Source organism: Triturus cristatus, chromosome 11 (genome assembly GCF_964204655.1).
Source record: "Triturus cristatus chromosome 11, aTriCri1.1, whole genome shotgun sequence".
NCBI lineage: Eukaryota > Metazoa > Chordata > Amphibia > Caudata > Salamandridae > Triturus > Triturus cristatus.
Genome location: NC_140594.1, coordinates 104,916,168 through 104,936,283, shown reverse-complemented (window position 1 = coordinate 104,936,283; position 20,116 = coordinate 104,916,168). Strand labels below are relative to the sequence as shown.

The window sequence follows — 20,116 nt, the reverse complement described above, 5'->3', positions numbered from 1 at the left end:
TCATTTACTATTCTTTGATTCCTAGAACTGTTAATGATTAAAATGTGATTTGTATATTTTAACTTAAAATTATAACAGAAAAGGTAACTGTTTTTTGAATTGTCTAACAAATGTATGTGATGAACAGCTAAAATTTAGTGCAAGCTTTCATCATGATGATGGACAAAAGGATTAGTTATAATTTTATTCTAAGTTTTAATAGATGTGTTTATTTATACTTTATAAATGATGAAGATAGACACATACACAATGATGGCACAAATAGCATTTAAGTAAATACAGGAAATGCACTACACAAGGGAAATGTTAAACTGATAAATATATATATATATATATTTTTTTTTTTTTTGTGAAACCGTTTATTGCAATCTCAAGAATATACAAGTATGGGCCTACAACCTTCCGGCCGGCCGCTAGAATGACAGGAGCATATGACATTCATATAAGAACACTGGGCGGTGCAGAGAAGCAAAATCAGGAGGTATCGGCGTCGTGGGCCACATCACTCTGACCCCACAATACGGTTTCATTTTATACACACAACAAAAAACCACACCCGCAAGGCAACCCGCAATCGAAAGTAACAGCACGTGCTCCCCGAATGGGGGACCCCAGCCATCAACAGGAGTCTAAAGAGGGGAAAGGGAACAGATCGAGGACTGGGGGAACTCCGTGCTCGGGGCTATGGAAAGGAGTCAACTAAGGGGACGGGGCTGGTGAGGCCGCAGGCAGCAGTGGTGGCGCGCAGATACCCCCGCGGTAGGCGTTCCAGGGGCCCCATACTTTCACCCATGCCCCAGGCTTACCCCTCGCCACATACACCACCTTTTCTCGGAACATGCACCAATCCATGTGTTCTTTCCAGGCCAACACCGCCGGGGGCCTCTGGGATCCCCACAGTTGAGCAATGTCACGCTTAGCTATCATATATCCCAGAGTCACCCATCGCGTCTGCGGAACCGAGTAGTCAGTTGGTTCCCACACATTCAGCAGGCATCTCCTCACTTCAGGCAGCAGCGCGACATGCGTAACCACTCGCAGGACCTCATGCACACCACGCCAGAATCGCTCCACCTTCGGGCATTCCCACAAAATATGCAAAAAAGTCGCCAAAGCACCACACCCACGCTTACACAATCCATCCTCAGCATAGCCCATACGCAGAAGTCTTGGCCCCGTCATGTAAACCCGATGGAGTATCTTAAGCTGGACAAAGCGAAGGCGAGCCGGTATGGCCACCTCCTTCGGAGAGGCCACCGCGGAAATCCAGTCTTCGTCGTCCAACTCCAGCCCGTCGGCAACCCAAGCCTCGCGGAGGCCAGTCAGCAAGCCCGAGCGATCATTAATCAATTTTTTGTAAATGAGGGAGATCGTGCTGTCCGGAACATGGCCATCCAGCACTCTATCCTCCAGGGGGGAAGACTCCGGGATGGAGGCGACGTCTGGGAAGACTGAGCCCAGCGCGTGACGGACCTGCAAGTACCGAAAGTATTTACTGCCCTGCAGCTGAAACTCCGTCTGCAGCATCTCGAATGTTTTAAATCCCCCCCTCGTCCAGAGGTCCCCCACTTTACTGATGCCGATCGTGTCCCACTTCTCGAAGCCCTTCGAGGTCCACAGGGAGCCCAATCTCTCAGACGCGTACAACGGTGATGCCCGGGTCAAACGGTCCTTCCACCCCATAGCTGCGTTAGCCGCGTGCCATACTCGTACCATGACACGCGTAGGTCCCGTCAGGCGGGGTCCGGGTGCGCCAGAGTAGAGCGCTCGATTATAGTCGCCACCAGGCAGGAGCATCTTGTCCATTTCAAATGCCGGGTTTAAGGCGGGCCCGTAAAGGCCATGATTAATTGCAGCTAGCTGGGAGGCCCAGTAATACCGTTTAATATCCGGGAGGGCAATCCCCCCGTCGTACCATGGGAGCGTCAACTTCGCCAGGGCAATACGCGGCCTCCCGTCCCAGAACAGGCGGCGCTGTAGACTCTCCACCTCACGGAAGTAGCCCGCCGGGACTAAATCCATAGTATTCTGGAGAGCGTACAGGAAGCGTGGCAACGACATCATCTTAAACAATGCCGCCCGGCCGAGCGGCGAAAGCGGCAGGCGCCGCCAGTGCGCGACGTCCTCCTTCAAGCGCTGGAGGGGGGGAAGCAAATTCCGCTCGTAGCGGGCCTCCGGGTCCAGAGTAATGTAAACCCCCAGGTACCGAAACCCCTGCGAGGCAATCTGGATCGGACAGCCCCGCGGGAGGACGGGAGCCTCCCCGGAAAGCACATACACACATGACTTAGCCCAGTTGATGACAAGGCCTGAGTTGCGGCCAAATGAGCCCAAAACATCAACCAGGACAATCAGTGATTTACGCGGGGAGGCTAGGTACAATAGGATATCGTCAGCGTATAGGGACACGCGGTCCTCATACTCGGGGGTCCAACGGAGACCACGGATGGAAGGGTGCCACCGCAGCCACTCCGCCAGGGGTTCCAAGGCCAGCGCGAACAGGAGCGGCGACAAGGGACAGCCCTGTCGCGTGCCCCGTCCCAGCTCGAATGGGACCGATACTCTTCCATTCACCACCACCTGTGCCAATGGGCCCGAATACAACAATTTGACCCAGCTGATGAACCCCGGGCCAAATCCAAACTTCGCCAGCATAGCCCAGATATACGGCCACTCGAGCGTGTCAAACGCCATGGTGGCGTCTAAGGACGCCAATATGGCCGGCTCCCGCACAAACGGGACACGCGCGAGCACCCCGTGCAAGCGCCGCAGATTAAGGGCCGTGTTGCGATGGGGAATAAAGCCGGACTGGTCCTGGTGGACTAAATTGCCCACCACGCCGACCAGCCGGTTGGCTAGCACCTTGGCGAGGATTTTGGGCTCCGCATTCAAGAGCGAGATAGGCCTGTAGGATGTAACCCGGTCTCGAGGTCTCCCTTCCTTATGGATCACCACGATTGTAGCCAGACGTTGGTCCGGCGGGAGGGAGCCCAGCGAGTGGGCCGCCAGGAACATCGCACGGAGGTGGGGTGCCAGTACATCCGGTCGCAGCTTATACAACTCAATAGGGATGCCGTTCGGGCCCATGGCCTTGCCGGATGCGACCGAGCGGATGGCGAGGGCAATTTCGTCGGAGGTAGGAGCGGCATCTAACGACACCCTGTCCTCCACCGAAAGGGAAGGCAGCGCGATATCCCTAAGCAGGGCATGGGAGTCCTCCTCCGAGCAGGGAGAAACCGGGGAATACACCTCGCGGAAATAATCCGCGAAACAAGAGACAATGTCTTCTGGCTCGGTGACACGCACACCATCCATCCTCTCAATCAGCGGGACCACACGACTCGCTCTCTCCTTTTTATCCAACCATGCAAGCAGTTTACCAGCCTTATCACCCACATCATACAGTCGCCCCTGTTGCTCTCTATAGAGGCCCCTGGCCGCCTCCGTGACGAGGGCCCTGTAGGCCGCCTGCTTAAGTTGTAGGACATGTAGTGCAGCGTCCGTCACCCCACCCTCTAGACCACCCTCCAATTCAGCAATTTCGGCCTCCACCCGGGTCACCTCCTCCTGCTGGCGCCTCCGGGCATGGGAAATAAAGGAGAGGGCCTCCCCTCTAAGAACTGTTTTGAAGGCTTCCCACAGGGAGATAACCGAAGGGACAGACCCCACATTCTCATCGAAATACCGCTGCAAGGATTTAATCAAATCAGCGCGAATAGTGGGGTCGCGCAGATACCAGGCATTGATTGGAGCTACCCTGCCCTCCCCCCTCGGGAAGACATCAACGTGCAACAGGAGCGGGGAGTGATCTGAAATACCCCGCGCCAAATGGCGCACCTCTCCTACCCTCCCAACATAGGCCGCAGGGACAAGGACATAATCAAGCCGTGAGAGGCTACCATGGGCACCCGAGTGGAAAGTGTACTGCAGCTGCGTGGGATGTTTTAAGCGCCAGCAGTCCACCAATCCCAGTGTATCTAAGAAGCCGGACAGCCACGCCTGCGCCCGGGGGAGGTCCCTAGGGGGGTGACGATCCACGGTCCCAGAAACCACCGCATTGAAGTCCCCCCCAACCACCAGAAGCCCCCCCGGAAGGTCAAGGAGGAGGCGCCCTAAGTCTGCAAAAGTCGTAGACTGTAACCCCGGTGGGACATACACTGATACAAAGACAACTACTTTACCCTCCAATCTCCCCACTAAGACAGTGTAGCGTCCCCTCTCATCATGGCGCACCTCGTCTATTTCCAACGGGAGCGAGTTCTTCACCATGATGCCCACCCCCCGTGAGCCCGACGTGAAGCCCGAGTGGGCCACCAAGCGATAGCCACGTCGATTCATGGCACAAAAGGAATTACCAATAAGGTGTGTCTCCTGCAGAAAGACCACATCTGGTGAAAGTCGTTTCAAATACTGCAGGACCACACCTCGCTTAATCCTATCCCCCAGTCCGTTAACGTTCCAGGACAATAAAGTCAGGTCCCTACCCCCCATCACATACAGAAGCCATCATTCGTCCCCCGGAGAGCACCTTAAAAACACCAATACAATAAAGGGTTTGCCTTGCGGTAAAAACGAACAACACCCCACCCCAACCCACCCATCCCAACAGAACTCCCCCCTCCCTGCACCCCTGCATGAGCCCAAACAGCCCCCCCAAAGTGCAGTGTGCCTGTCGCCCCATGGATGATTAAACTAACTAGTCCCCCAGATGAGGAGGGAGAGCCCCCAAGAGACCCCGTACCACCTCCACAGGAGGGAGACTTAACGAACAGTCAAAAATGACGACAGTTTTGTCCAGAGCGAGGCCTACTATTAATCCCTCAGTCCTGATCCGGCGAGCCCTCCCCTCCAACCGCGCCCCCCCCACCCCCCCGGCCCCGATCCCCGGGCAAGGAGTCCAACCAGTCCCCGGCCGCCTCGGGACGATCAAAAAAGTGCGTGCGGCCATCCACCTCCACCCGCAACTTAGCTGGAAAAAGCATCGCATACTTGAGGATCAAGTCCCGTAGACGACGTTTGACTCCGAGAAAGCTCAGTCTCTGCTTCTGGACCGCTGGGGTGAAATCAGGATAGAAGTTTACGTCCATATTGTCAAGTCTGACCGGTCCTTGTTGCCTAGAAGTCTGAAGGATAGCGTCTCTGTCCCGAAAGTTGAAAATCCGGGCAATGATAGGCCTCGGAGGGGCTCCGGCCTTAGGTCTTCCTCCGGGAACCCTGTGGGCACGTTCCACCGCAAAGAATTTACTCAGCCCCCGGGGCTGGAGATGGGTGAGAATCAGGTCCTCCACAAACAGGTCTGCCGCCGCCTCCTCACGTCCCTCCGGCACCCCGACAATGCGGACATTGTTCCTCCGGGCCCGACCCTCGGAATCCTCCAGTCGACGATCCATCAGGGCGCTCGCCTGGCCAAGCCGGCGCACCTCCTTTTGGAGGGCCGCCACGTCCGCTGTAAGGCCCGAGGTGGTGTGGGCCAAAGAATCGACCCGGTCATTGGTCTTGGATAAATCAGCCCTCACCAGGCCAACATCCACGTGGACCGAGTCAATCTTTTGCGCCAGTGTGTCAAAGCGCTGGTCCACCGAGGCCTTCATCTCGGCGATAGCGCCCATGACATCTCGCAGGGTCAGATCCGCGGGCAGCGCAGGAGCATCAGTCGGGTCCTCAGGAGACCTACGCGGCACCTCGGGAGATCCCTTCTGGAGGGTGTAACGGTCCATGCTGTTGGACTGATGGGCTGCGCCACGGCGGGTCGATTTCACCTTTGCCCGGTCGCCATCTTGTTTTGAGGACATGGTTTCAGTCCCCAAATCGTGCCAATCACCTCGGAAAGGGCCGACAAACCAGTTCACGGGCTCCGGGGGGGGGCAGCCACAGGTCCGCAGGACGGGTCACAGCCGGCGGGCCAGCAGGGCACCCCAACGAGGCCACACCACCACACACCGCCCCGCAACCCAACCTCGCCTACACAGCAAGGAGGGTGCAAAAGCGAAAGTGAAAGTGCGGGGTACGCGAGTCGCCCAGCCCTGCCCGCCGCTGTTGATCACTTTGTCTCCGGATCGCCCCGTAACTCCAATCCGGGGGGCCGGCGTGGAGAAGGCCGCAAACCTCAATCGGTGCTCCCGCCGGTGTCCGAGGTCCAATTTGGAAGCGGAAAACGGGTGACACCTCAGCTCGGGCTCACCAACACAGTCCCCTCATCTAGGACAGGATATTTTCAGGATTTATGTAGGAGGTCACGGAGGTCCTCGGGAGCCTCGCACCTACGCGGCCATCTTGGTTGCGCGCTAGGCTCCTCCGATAAATATATTATTGATAAAACTTTGGAACTGACATTGCTTTTACAGTTATTTTAAAACAAACATTTCACCTTTTCAAGTGCAATTTCTACATTATGTTACATTGCAATTATCCCAATAATGTGTAATGCATGTGCTCATGATTTTATAGTCTCGCAATATTAGTTTAGCACTCCTGTATTCTCAGTTTTTGGTTTTTGGATTGATGTCCATTTTTGGGTAAGTGTTCATTGGCATGAAGGAAACTTGCACCAGATTTAAAATTATAAATAAATGATTCAGTTGTGTTTCTTTAAATTTCATAAATGAAAACATAACACTCATGTGCATTACACATTGGTATGCTATTGCTTGTAAGAGAGATTTCAACATACACGAGTCCTGATCAAATGTAAACTGACAAGTCAAAATGTAACACATTATAAGAGAAGCTTTCCTTAGATTCTGGAGATGATGGTGTGGATATGCTTTGTGGTCAAGTAGCAGCAGTGGCAGGACTTGTACGATTGGCTCCCGGATGGTAAATGAAGTGCGAAACAGGAAGAAGGTACATTTCAACCTTATATCCGTTCTAATCCATCACATAGTGGAGGTTTCCCCATCACAGTCACATTGGTGGGAAGGCACAACATGATTGGCTAGGTGGACAAGTTGGCTGTATTCCCAACAACAGCTGCTCTTGCCTATGGTGCCATCGACGAGGGTGAACATACCTCGTGGAGTCAACAGCACTCCAACGGTCTTTCATCCAGAGACCTGCTAGCATCTAAAAAGTGTGGGCAGACTGCCTAGTAGGAAAAGTGACGGCGGAACCATTACTGCCAATATCTAAATCAGGCCCTTAGTCTCTTTTTTGGCAGTCAAAGATCTCCAGCTGGATGAAGCTGTAGGCTGTAGTCAACAAGGGCTCCACAAGGCCGGATAACTTTTATGCGAGGAGCCGCTGAACACAATTTGCTGCTGGGGAAAATAATGTAGCAGGAGCTGCTGAGAAATCAGGCCAACCGGCAAAGCACCTTGTGTGGATAGTTAAGCAGGTGGGTCCTGGTCTCCTCTTGGCTCTCAGAACACTTTTTGGTCAAAAACTTTCACAGTTCCAAAATTTGAATTTGGGCTAACTGGGCACATGTAGCTGCATGCCCAATGGTCCAGGATGTGAGGGGCAACATTTGCAGTGTCAGGACTCACTGAGGCAGGTCAAGATGAATTGAGTATGTCTGTCCCTGAGCCTCTGATCAGAAGGCCAGCCAACTAGCTCTTTCATCCACCCTAAAAGGTTGAAGGAGAAGTGCAGGGCTCAAGCATCAGAGCAGACCTCTTGGGGTGCAAAGCAGCCTTCAGACAACAGAGGAGTCCTTCTTGGAGAAGCAAAGCAGTCATCTGAAGTACACAGCAGTCCACCCCTTCAGGCAGTCATCCTTGGGAGTTCTTTAGTAGGCCCAGAAAGTAAAGTGAAAAGTGAGTCTGAATGTCCCAATTTTATACCTGGTGCCTCCTTTGAAGTATGAGAGGTTTCTGGAGGTTTTCCCTTACAGATGTGTTTGCAATTTCCTGCCTCCCTGCCCCGTTCCCAGCCTGTCTATAGGTTCAATAGACTAGTGTGAAGTTCTTTGTGTGAGAGCAGGGCACATCCTATTGAAAGGCAAATGGGTCTGTGGACAGCTATGCCCACCATGTGCTGTCCTGCATGTATGCTTCCTTGTCTCGTGCTCCTTGCAGAGGGCTCAGCAATTGCAGAATGTTAAGATCAAGGTCCGGTGTTTTGACAGTTGGGCTCAGGAGAGTAGCTGGCTGGGGTATTAAGAATAAAGCTCTTATCTGTGTTACTTCGTTGGAGTCCTGAGCCTTCTTTCAAACCATTCTTATACTGGCAACGGGCTGGGTCCAGGAAATCATAATAGCACCCCAGTGGCTGCTGAAAGAATTGGAGTAGAATTGATATCAAGCGGAACATCATTCACTTTAAGAATCATTGGTATTGGTTATTGATGTGTGGTAAGAGATTGGACTGCATTGGACTGTAATATTATCAGCTGGCATGTGGCAGGGCCACAGGAAATGTGTATGGTGCAAGCGCGATTCAGGGCATGGAGCGTATGATTCAAATTGTACATCCAATATCTGTCTAAACAAGTAACCACGCTTCAGTGTCAGTCATGTCCAGTTGAGGTAGAGACTGGTGGCCTTCTTTGAACGGGTGTATCTGTGCATACACGGTCGATTGCCAGAAGAAAACAAAACAGGCATTCCTCCATTGAAAACTGACATACTACACACAGGGCGACCATTTAGAAGATTTGATTAACCTTCATTGATGCTTCGAGATAACATGTCAACTTGGTGCAACCTTTGCTGATAAATGTTGATTGGAGAATCGTGGGTGTTTGTTTTGCTACGTGGTGACAGGCACACCTTCCATCTGTTCAACTTGAGATTAACCTGCACAATGGTGATACGCACACCTTGGATAGTTTTTTTTTTTTTAGAACTTGCCTACCCAGCTGTGATAGGCACACATGCATAACATTTGAGACTAGTATGCACACAAGTGATAAACACACCTTCTACTAGTATTGTTGGAGGGTTGCCTAAACAATGGTGGGCAGACATTTGAGCCTAGTATACACAATGGTGATATGCACAGCTTCTATTAGTATTGTTGGAGAGTTTCCTACACAGCGGTGACTGTGCATACCATTTATATTATTGTGAGACACATGACTGCACCACTGTGATCATCAAATTTGCTGTTAGTTTATAGCAGGACTTTCGATATGTAGTAGCTAGCCTGCATTTGCCCATTTTCTTTTGTTTTACTAGTGTTATATATTTTAAAACAAAGGAGTTTCAGAGTGTAACATCACCTCAATATTTTTCCCCAGTCCAGGAAATCCACTAATAAGGTGAAATAAGTTGAAAAAACATATATTTGTGAATTCATCAGGAGTTTGTGAAATTCAATTTGAGTGCAGAGAGAAAATGTTCTCTTTTATTACACAATTTGTGGGGAAGGACAAGAAGTTCTAGAGACTCTACCAGATTTGAGGAGGAGCGGAATTTCAATGAATGTGGAATATGTATGTTAAAGTTAGATCATCATTAATTACCACGAGTTAGTATAGTTATGGAAAGTAAGGGAAGGATGAATCAGAAGAAGACTACATCACTAGTTTAAGGACGCTTGCTTCCACATGTAAATTTGGCGGGCAATGGATGTAAGGATCAGGGATCAGTTGGTTTTGAAGTGCAGTAATGACAAAATCAGGGAAGAACTATGGCTCAAGGATGAACCGCCTCTTGAAGAAATTATAAATAAAGCCAAAAGGGTAGTGTGTGATGAGTTGTGTACAGGAATTAACCAAATCAAAGCAAGGTGTGTACATGAGAAAGTGGAAGAGTAGGTCTGTATAGATAAGGAAAAGAAAGTTACAATAAAAGTTGGAATAAAAGACAAGATTTAAAGGAGAATGTTTCAGATATGGCAGACAAGGACATAGAGCCATGTCATGCATTGCATGCTGCCTGTAACAAGTGTGGGAGGTAATGTTGGAAAATGTTGTAGGAGCAAGATTAAAAAAGACAGAATGAAGGAAGTACAAAAAGTCACACAAGACATTATATTTCAGGTTGACGAAATATTTTGCTATAGTAGTACGTGTTGTAATTTCAAACATGAACACCCCTCTGCTGCAGTGATAGTCAACTCTGCAGAGGTGTTGATGAGAGTTGATTTATGCTCTCATTTAACTATCATTTCCAATTAGGTTTTTTGTGAAACATCTGAAGATGAAACATTATTATATGCGCTAGATGAACAGCCCAGCCATGGGGTTATGGTGGGATTCAAATCAAAATGCTGAGTTTTTTTAATCCATTTTGTACCTAGGTAATCATAGTTGTGTAGGGAAAATGTATATTTCCATCAAGGGAGCTAATTTGATTGGGTGGCCTCACTGGAAGGTTTACGATATTAAACTTGATTTAACTTGATCCCAATTCTGATCTTCAAATGGTTGTTCAGGAGGTTCAGCAAAGAGGTACAAATTTTGTTGGGGAAATTTAGCAATAGTTCAAAGAACAGATGGGCTGTTTGAAAAGATATAAACATCATATCAAAGTAAAAATGCTGTATCAGTTGCAGCCAGTGTACAACACATTCCTTCCAGTATTCAGGATTGAAAAATGTTAAAGATTAAGATATCTTTGAGTCAATTGAGTCTATGGAATGGTAGGCACCCGTCGTGGTGTCTAAAAGGTTGAATGGAGAGCTTTGTCTTTGTGTCACCCTAAGAGCATTTAATCGTGAGGTAATTGTTGACAGAGTTTCTCTCCCCAACATTGATAATTGGTAACAACCTTACCATGGGAAAACGACTTTTCTACACTTGATATGACTTCAGCAAATTATCAAGTGGAACTCAACGACTCTTCAGAGGAATGAACAAAAATGTATTACACTGATAAGTGTGCATATATTCAAGAGAATGCCCCTTGGGGTATTTTCTGGTACTTCAGTTTTTCAGAGAGTGATGTCAGAGGTTTTGCAAGGTTTGCAGGGAGTTAGTTGTTATCAAGACAAGGTTTTAGATTTTTGGAAGAGATAGGATTGAGCATGATGACAGAGTATGGTTAGCATGGAAAATGTTATCTAGAGCTAGTATGACTTAAACAAATTAATGCAGTTTTGGAGTACTGGAGGTAAACTATCTCGGACATCATAATACAGGTTCTGGTATTCAGCCAAATAAAAAGTTAGTTGATACTATTGTGAATCTTGAAGAACCTGATAACGAAGAAGAATTAGTTTCATTTTGTAGGAATTATGGAATATTACAATATATTTGTTAATAATTATGCAGGTAAGAATGTTAACTTAAGACCTTTTCTAAGCAAGAAAGTGGAGTTTCAGTGGTGCTCTGAATATTAGAATGAATTTGATGAGTTGAAAAAGGAACTACAAAATGCTCCTAGTTTCCAAGTGTTTGTTCCAGGTGATAACACAAATATAATCACAGATGCTAGTTTAAAAGGCCTTGGTGCTTTTCTGCTTCAAAGAACAAATGGAGTTGAAGAACTCATTGCATATGCTTCTCCTTGTTTGAAAAACTCAGAGAAAAATTACTCAGTTATTGATAAAGAAACTCTGGCCATGTGCAGCACAAGAGCTATAGTGCTGCACACGGCAAGGTTCAAGTACAAGAGGTGTTGCTATCCTGAAAAAATACGGGTGGGGGAATGCAAACGTGTTAAGTCTGATCAATTTGGTCGGTGGGCTATTATCGAGATGAGAACAGACGGCCTTCTTTTTACTCTATGTTCATTGTATGTGCCCAATTCCGATGACCCCGATATGCTGAATGATATCAGTATTGAACTGGCCTCGTGGCCTTCTCCTGTCATCCTATGTGGGGACTTTAATTTACATTTGCGAGGAGATGAAAACATTAGTAGTAACATTGAGTATAAGGGGAAAAGGAGTAGGGTTTTTAAGGCTACCAAGGATCTTCTTAACGATTTTGGTTTAGTAGATGTCTGGTGGCTGAAAAGATCTGATGACCCTGGCCATACATTTTTTTTCCGCCCCTCATCTGAAACATGTTCGATTGGATTCTTTTTTTACATCCTTAGAATTATTGACTAATGCTAGTATTGACATTCAACCGAAAATAATATCTGACCACAATCCAATTATTCTGGAATTAGAGGTAGAAACATTGTATAGACCCTCTAAAAAAAACTTTGGACATTTGAGCATCGGTTATTGGTTGACCCTGCCTATCATGAACAAATGTCTAAATGGATAGTGGAGATTTTTAATTTAATCGTGGATCTGCTCCAATCGGTATGATATGGGATGCTTTTAAGGCCGGGGTGCGGGGGGAGTCCCTTAGTTATTCTATCAATAAACAACTTAGAATGAAGGCAGAACAGGAGGAGGAGTTGAACAAACTGAGAGTCTTAGAAGTTAAGTTCATGTTGGCTCTTACTACTACTCAGGATTATGATCAGATAGCAAAAGACATGGCTGTTCAAAAAATGAGGGTTTATCAAAACTTCGCTACTAAGTTAGCGGCCCAAATTGCAGTACATCGTTCGAACTTATATGAGGTGGGAGAGAATTCGGGTCGTCTACTTGCTAAAAGATTATGGCAGAAAGAGGTTGCTAGGAGGGTTGATTCAATCCAGGATGAACATGGGCAAATCCATACAGAACCCGCGAAAGTCCTGGAGATTTTTAATAATTTTTATACTCAGCTGTACTGAAATGAAGATATTACTGATATAGAAGGCAAACTCGTAGGGTCCTGGGGAGATAATGAGTTCCTTAAATTAACTCCAGAACAAAAAGTTGAGCTAGAGGCCGACATCTTCAATGAGGAATTGGAGGCAGCAATCTTATCGCTTGCGGTGGGTAAGGCGGTGAGCCCAGATGGGATCCCCTTGGAAATCTTTACAACTTTTTTGTCGGTTTTAAAAGACGAATTGCTGGCAACGTTTTTAAGTACTCAAAAGGGATTACCCCCTCCGTCCTGGCAGAAATCAATAATAACAGTACTCCTAAAAAAAGACAAACCTCCTTTGTTACCTTCCTCTTACAGACCTATTTCATTAATCAATGCCGACAGTAAAATCTATTCTAAAGTCTTAGCTGTTCATCTGTCGAGTATTATTTCCACCCTTGTCTCACCATTTCAGCATGGGTTTATCCCTGGCCGCGATATGACTGATCACGTTCGTCGTGTGATTGCATTAATGGATTGGGCAGAAGCTACGAAGACCCCTATTGGAATCATCCTGTTGGATGCCGAGAAGGCATTCGACAGGGTGTTGTGGCCATTTCTTTGGGAGGTTCTGCAGTTGAAGGGATTTGGACCGGGCATACTCCAAGCTATTAAGTCACTATATCAATTACCTACTGCGTGTATACGCCTGTCTGGTAGAGAGTCAGAATCTTTCACAATTAGCCGCGGAACGCGGCAAGGCTGCCCCAGCTCACCTTTATTATTTGCCTTATACATTGATTTCTTTTTCTCTAAATTAAATCAGTCTAACAACATCAAACCTGTGAAAGTGTGTGACATTAAGTACAGAGCTTTGGCATATGCAGATGATATTGTTATTGTCACTACTGATATCCCATCTGCCCTATCAACAACTGAAGACCTCGCCTCGCAGTATGGGCTACTATCTGGCTATAAATTAAACCTAACTAAAACTCAGATTTTATGTGTTGGGGGTAGCCCTGCGGACGGCATCTCTACCCTCTCGGAAGCTACCTATTTGGGAATCAAGCTGTGTTCACCTGTTAATAAGATTCCTGAAATTAACTTGAACCCAGTATTAGATAGAGTTAAGTCTACTTTAGAGAGAATAAACAATCTTCACTTGTCACTGCATGGAAGGTCAAATGTCTTAAAGATGCTTGTGTTGCCCAAACTTCTATATCTGTTCAGAACTATTCCACTTGAATTCCCAGTAGTACATTTTAAAAGGCCTGAAAATATTAGTTCTAGATTTTTATGGGACCATAAAAGGCACAGAAGGGCATACAAAAAGATGGTGCTTCCTAGAACTTCTGGAGGCTGGGGGATTCCGTATTTTTTGTTTTATTATTGGGCGGCAGCTCTGCAATTCATGTCCCCTTTGGTTGTTGGAGAAAGGGCTAAGCTGTTGCCCTGCCATAGCCCATCAATCTACGAATTTGGTTTGGGTGAAGAGGCAAATTGCTGCTTGGTAAAATTTGCTGAACCCAGCTATTACAAAAAAACAAAGTTTAAAATTTATAAGGCTGCTTTTGCTGTCAGGAGGCGAGTTAAGCGGCATCTAGGTCTCCCGAACATAAATGCCTATATCCCTTTTGAAGCTGCAGGTGTACTTCCTCTTATTTTTCGAGATTACACTATTACTAGGTGGTCGCAGAAGGGGATCTGCCGCTTAGGAGATCTCTGTCTAGACGGCCAATTCTTATCTTTTACAGAGTTAAAACTACAATATGGTTTATCAAAACGTGATTTCTTTAAATATTTGCAAATCCGTAGTTTTTTTAATACATTAGTTCCAGGTGTTGTGCACCAATTTAGAAAATGTCCTTTAATAGAACAGCTGTGGAAAGGTATGCCTATTGTTTTTTTTTATTCTATTTTGATAAAGCTATTGCCAGACGACTTACAGTATTGTCAGGAAAAGTGGGCAAGGAAGTTAAACACGGAAAGAATTGCGTTAAATACTTCTATTGCCTTGGCAAATGAAGTATTAATGACTGGTAGGATGCGTGCACAACATTATATGGCTATTCACGATTTATATTATACACCGGGTAAAATTGCTAAATGGGGTATAGGAGCTGGAACCAAATGTAATAGGTGTGGTACTCCAGCTGCAGATGCTGTGCATATGTTCTATTCGTGTTCCAAACTGGTGGATCTCCTATCTTTAATTCAATCCTTTCTGGCAGTATTAGTGGGATCACCAGTCCGCATTACTGGGGAGATGGTACTGATAGGAATAAAAACAGAAGCGGAAGCGCAAATAAGATCTAAGTCTATAACTTCTTTCCTGTTTATTTGTATGGCGATCTTGTGCGCTTGTATTACGAAAGATTGGATCTCCCCAGATCCTCCGTCATTTTCTACTTGGAGGGCTAGACTTCTGGCGACCTTTAATTTTGAGTCTGCAATCTATAAGACAAAGGGATATAGAAAGAGAGTAAAGGGGACAAAAATATGGGCGCCGGTTGCAGAATGGATTGAAGAGTCTGTTAAATTATATTGTTTGTCACAATCCCGTTTTATTAACCTCCATTGCTAGGGTCTGCTCTATTTCTATTTCTATTTATTTTCCCAGGGTTCGCTATTCTTTTTTTTTTTTGTATGTTCAATTTGCCCTCTCTATTCACTTGATCTGATTCATATGTCTGTTTTGGTCGCCACCTATACAATGTTGTAGATACTGAAATGTGATTGTTCCTTGCATAACATTTTCAAAAAAAGAAGCTCTGGCCATATATTGGCTTTGAAAATATTAAAACATTTTGTATGGGGAACATCTTTCAGGGTTCTTTCCGATCACAAACTTTTGAAAAAAGTCTTTATGAAAAAGGTACTTGTCTTAGTTCCATCAGAATCTGGATCATTTCTCTACAAGAATTCAGTTTCTCTTTTGAATATATAGCAGGGGTCAAGAATTATTCTACCGACTGTCTTGATATCAATCTGGAAGGTGCCTGGCAAGGTCCTTACTGGACCAGAAACAAGCATACTAGGACCGGTTTCAGGGTATCACCCCTCATCAGCCAGGATAGCTTGACTCCGGTGGCATTGCAAACATAGGACCCACGTCTGGTCATAGCCATTCCACTTAGGGCTACAAATGCAACAAAAAAAATTGATGGACAGAATGCTTATTAATGTCAAACACTCACCCCCAGTCAGAGATCTAGTCCTAGGCCTAGGCCACTGGTACTGCAACACCCTTGCATAGAAAATAATGGAGTTAGGGAAGTAAAACAAAACCCCATGGGAAATAGTGTTAAATTATTTAAAAAAAATAAAAAATGAAATAAATATAATTTAGTGTTAAACATATATAAAAATGCTAATTATTTTCATTATTTAATTAGAAAATATTTTAGTTTGATTTTAAAATATTCTATTTTGAATATATAATTTATGTAACAATATTTGTGGTAAAATAGAACTCAATTAATTTTAATTCGTTCTACACATCACTTTTATTAGCTAGCACTGGGAAGCCCCATTGGGATAGCCAGGCGCTTTACATGCAGCATACTATCTGAGAACGACCCTTCATAAAATGGGGAAAACCTCCACAGAACTGTATGTTAGGAAATGCAGTTAAACTGGCTACTTCTTTCATATTGTGTGGGACTTCCCAAAGCTGAACCAATAATGGTCAAAACTGGCAGACTGTCTTAGCAAGGTGACAGGCCTGCCTATTGTTAAAACTGCCAAGTGGTTTGTATAGAATTTATGGGCTGGTGATACAACACCCAAATACCTGAAACTGTGACTTGCTCTGGGAATAATAGTGGCAAAGTGGAATATATCCAGACAAGGGAGGGCCCTGGAGGCTCCAGAAATGTTGGAATGGACTGGTGCATGCATGCAAAGATGGTGGTCTACTAGGGGAAATCTGTTGCAAGAAATTGGAGAAAATCTGGCCAGCATGAAAGTCCTATTGGGGGTTTTACCCTGGAGAGGCTCTGATGACTGCTTTGCAGGAAAGCCCTCGTGGGCACAAAATACTAAATGCGTATTGGTGACAGATTGCTATTGCACGGGCTGATAAGAATCAATAAAAAGATTTTGAACAAAATTGATTTAATAGTGCTGTAGTCGTTTTTTTAAATATTGTTCTACATTTCAAGAAAATGTATAAAATAAATTTACATTAATATTTAACATAAAAATAATGTACATTTTTATTTCAAATAAACGTTTTTATTTTTCTCTATAATTTACCATGCAAAGATCTTTTCCCCAAATGAGGAAACTTCCTATTGTTTTGATTAAATGGAAAAATGAGTCTATTGCAAATGCCATAGCAATGTTGTAGCACATACAGGCCCTCATGCACAAAACCATTTTACGGTGGATAAGGCTTCAAATGTGAAAATCTTAGCCACAAAGGGCATTTTTTATTCACCAAAGCCAAACAGCGATTCGGTAATATGATACTGAATCTTAGCAAATCGCTAATTGGGTTTGGGAATAAATAAAGATGTGGTATTTGGAAGGTGCATTTGGTGTCCCTACCAGATACCAAAGCTTTAAGCTATGTATACATTTTTTGTGACCAAAATCCAGTTGCAAAACATTAATATTGTCCCACCTCTCACAGGAGGTGGTAAGCCATTCGCAAATGGGACGGAGTCTCCAGGGGATGCCTTGCCCTTTGATGATGTTCACAAAAACATGTTACATGAGTTGCAGTGGTCTAAGAGATCACTGACTGATAACAAAAAACTGTTTGTGTCATTTTTATTTTTTTCACATATCCTGTTTTCCTTTCACGAAAACAGGCTGCATTTATTGTTTTATTTAAAAGCAATCCCGGACATGGTAGTCTGCTGACCTTGGATGTAGCCAACCATAGTGGGTCACAATGTCTGACCTACCTCACACATATTAACCAGGTAGGTCGAATTGCAGCCAACTACGTATCAGTGTTATGAGCATGAACTTATTAATACCTAAGTTGGTTCTCAAAATACCAATAGATTCGTTAGAGGTCGGTGTGCAAAATGCTGCCACTTCTAACAAATCCATTTAGCATATTCCATTTAAGGAATCACAAATTGCGAATCTTTATTTGTTGCAATTTACAAATCCTTAAATGGAATCTTTGTACATGAGGGCCATACTTTCTACAACATTGATTATTCCATAAATAAGGTCATCAAGTGACAGTAGCATGAAATACAAATATGCTAGATCACTTTTTGCAAATCAGATATACCCTCACTGATCTACTTTGAATGTTTACAAGTGTTAACATAGTTTGCAATAATGTATTTGGCAGATGTATTTGGCAGTTGGAAACAACACAGTACAAAACATGTTTGAAGCTGTTTTCATGTTATATCACATGTGAAAGGAAGTGCATTATAGTGCAATTAGAATTTAAATATTAAACTGAGAAAAATAGTGAAGAGGGAGTAGTTAATAGTAAATAGGAATCGGTGCATCCAGAGGTGCGGGACAAGAGGGAAGACAATTCAGCACACTTTTGGATCAAATAAGACAAACACACAGTAAGCCTCACCTTAGTCCCAAAACTTGACCACAGAATTTCCCAAATGTCAGAAAAAAAGAGCACGTGGCGCTGGTGAATCCACGCAGGTTCCTGGGGGATATTTCAGCCAGATACTGCATGTGAATACTATTTCCTAAACCTTGAAACACAAAAGAAATAAGTTACCTAACAAACAAAAGGCAACAATAGTTCCATAGGTATCAGCAGTGATCAGCTTCTGTTTTGTCTTTACTGTCCCTGCTCCTCTGTGCCTTTTTTAGTTAATAATTATTTATTGGGAATTTGTGTACAGCGTAAACAAGGCCCAGAGAACAATTTTTAGGTTTCGCCTGAGACAGCGCTTTAGCGCTGCCCTGGCGAGACTTATAGTAAGCGAGTTTTGGAAGTGCAAACGAGTGCTTTCAGGCCTCCAAATACAGTGCATGTGCGCCGGGCGCGCGCACCATTTGGCAGCCTGAAAGCACTCGTTTTCTTTCACTTTCGCGCCCGCACGGCCGCCTCCCTTCCTCCCTCCATGAATGCCTCTCCTTTACTCATTGAGTCTTAATATTCAGTTGTAGTCTTGTTGCAGAGTGAATTTTATATACGTTTTTCCTTCCAGCAAGGAACCAATTTCGACAACGCCCGTAGATTTCTACACAAATAGTTTAGCTGCTTCTAGACTTGCTGTGCTCATACACGTTTTAAAGTAACTAGAAAATGTACATGCTGCTGAGTAAATCGCATTTATATCTGTCTGCAAAGCAAGGCGGCGGTTGTTTTTGAGACATTATTTGAGGCTATATTGAAAAGAAGCTCCCAACCCCCCTCCCCCAAACGTATTGACCAAGCTACGCGCCAGACATTACGCACACTGTTTTCATCACTTATGGTGCTGCTCGAGTTACCGAGTTCAGATCCGTGCTTGGTGAATGCATAACCGTGCACAAGGTGACTTTTGTTTGCAGGATTTATAATCCACCACAGTGTGTTCGTGTTTATGCAGTTTTCTTTCAATCATTGTCGTTTTCTTCTTTTATCTCCTCTATTTTCGTATTAATGTCTCGTGTTCACCCCTTTCCTCTTGCGGTATAATTGTCTGTTCTTATCCAGCTCTCTTCCATCTTTAGTTCTACGTTCTATTTCTTTCATCTCCCATTGTTTGTGCGCTTTGTACGTTTTTTTGCTTCATATTTTGTGTGTTCTGTTTCTCTTTTTTTGTTCCCCCTTTCTAACTTACACTGTTTCAGCCATGCGAACCAGAACTCGATGGAAACCATCTGTGTCATCCTGGAATGCGCTCCCCCGCCCCCAAGCGCGCGCGCCACGCTCCGCCGGGCTGGTCTTTTTTTGTCGTTTTTTAAAAAAACTTTAAGCGCGAGGCGCGCATGCGGCTAATGCTTGTTTTCCTGTGTATCAACGCCCAACTACTTGCAATCCCCTTTCTCATGCATTACCTACAGCGACATCATAGCCTTGCCTCCCCGGCACATTTTCTGTTGTCTACCCAGCTAGCTGATTTAAATTCAAGATGCCGTAGTTGTTTTTGAGAGACTCGTGCAACCTCCAGACCCTCTCGTAGAGGACAAACACCCTTATCTTTGCCTAATGCTGAGCTGACAAGATGACAGAACAATCACTTCTGACGCCATTCCCCTTTGGGTGGGTTTAGTCATACAATGAGTCAGTCAGATAAAATCGTATTTTCCCGATTAAACAGTTTTTTCAAGCAGCACACACCAAATTGCATGAAATGTTCTACCTCTCTGTCTTTCTGAGTCTCTCACTTTCACTTTCTCTATGTCCATCTCTCTATCTGACTCTCTTTCTCTTTCGGTTTCACCCCTTTCCCTCTGTGTCTCCCTCTTTCTCCCTCCCTGTCTCTTTCATCTATTTCTCTCTTTGATATACTCTATTTCTGTCTTTCTCTTCCCATTCCCTTGAGCCTCGTTCTCTCTTGCACTCTCCCTGTTCCCATCTCTTCATCTCTCTTTCTACTACTCTGCCTTCCTCTCTGTCTCTTTCTTATTTCTCCCTCTGTTTCTTTTCACCTCTCTATATATATA

The 20,116-nt window shown here is 45.1% G+C and overlaps 1 protein-coding gene across 1 annotated transcript in view; it reads right to left on the bottom strand.

Annotated features, from left to right (window-relative positions):
- The window catches only part of LOC146783422 (solute carrier family 2, facilitated glucose transporter member 11-like), a 480,741-nt gene that overhangs the window by 152,440 nt on the left and 308,185 nt on the right, over nucleotides 1–20,116 (bottom strand). The window contains exon 6 of the mRNA XM_085632832.1: nucleotides 18,081–18,210. Coding sequence (XP_085488958.1) covers nucleotides 18,081–18,210 — 130 coding nt within the window. The remainder of the gene's footprint in view (nucleotides 1–18,080; nucleotides 18,211–20,116) is intronic.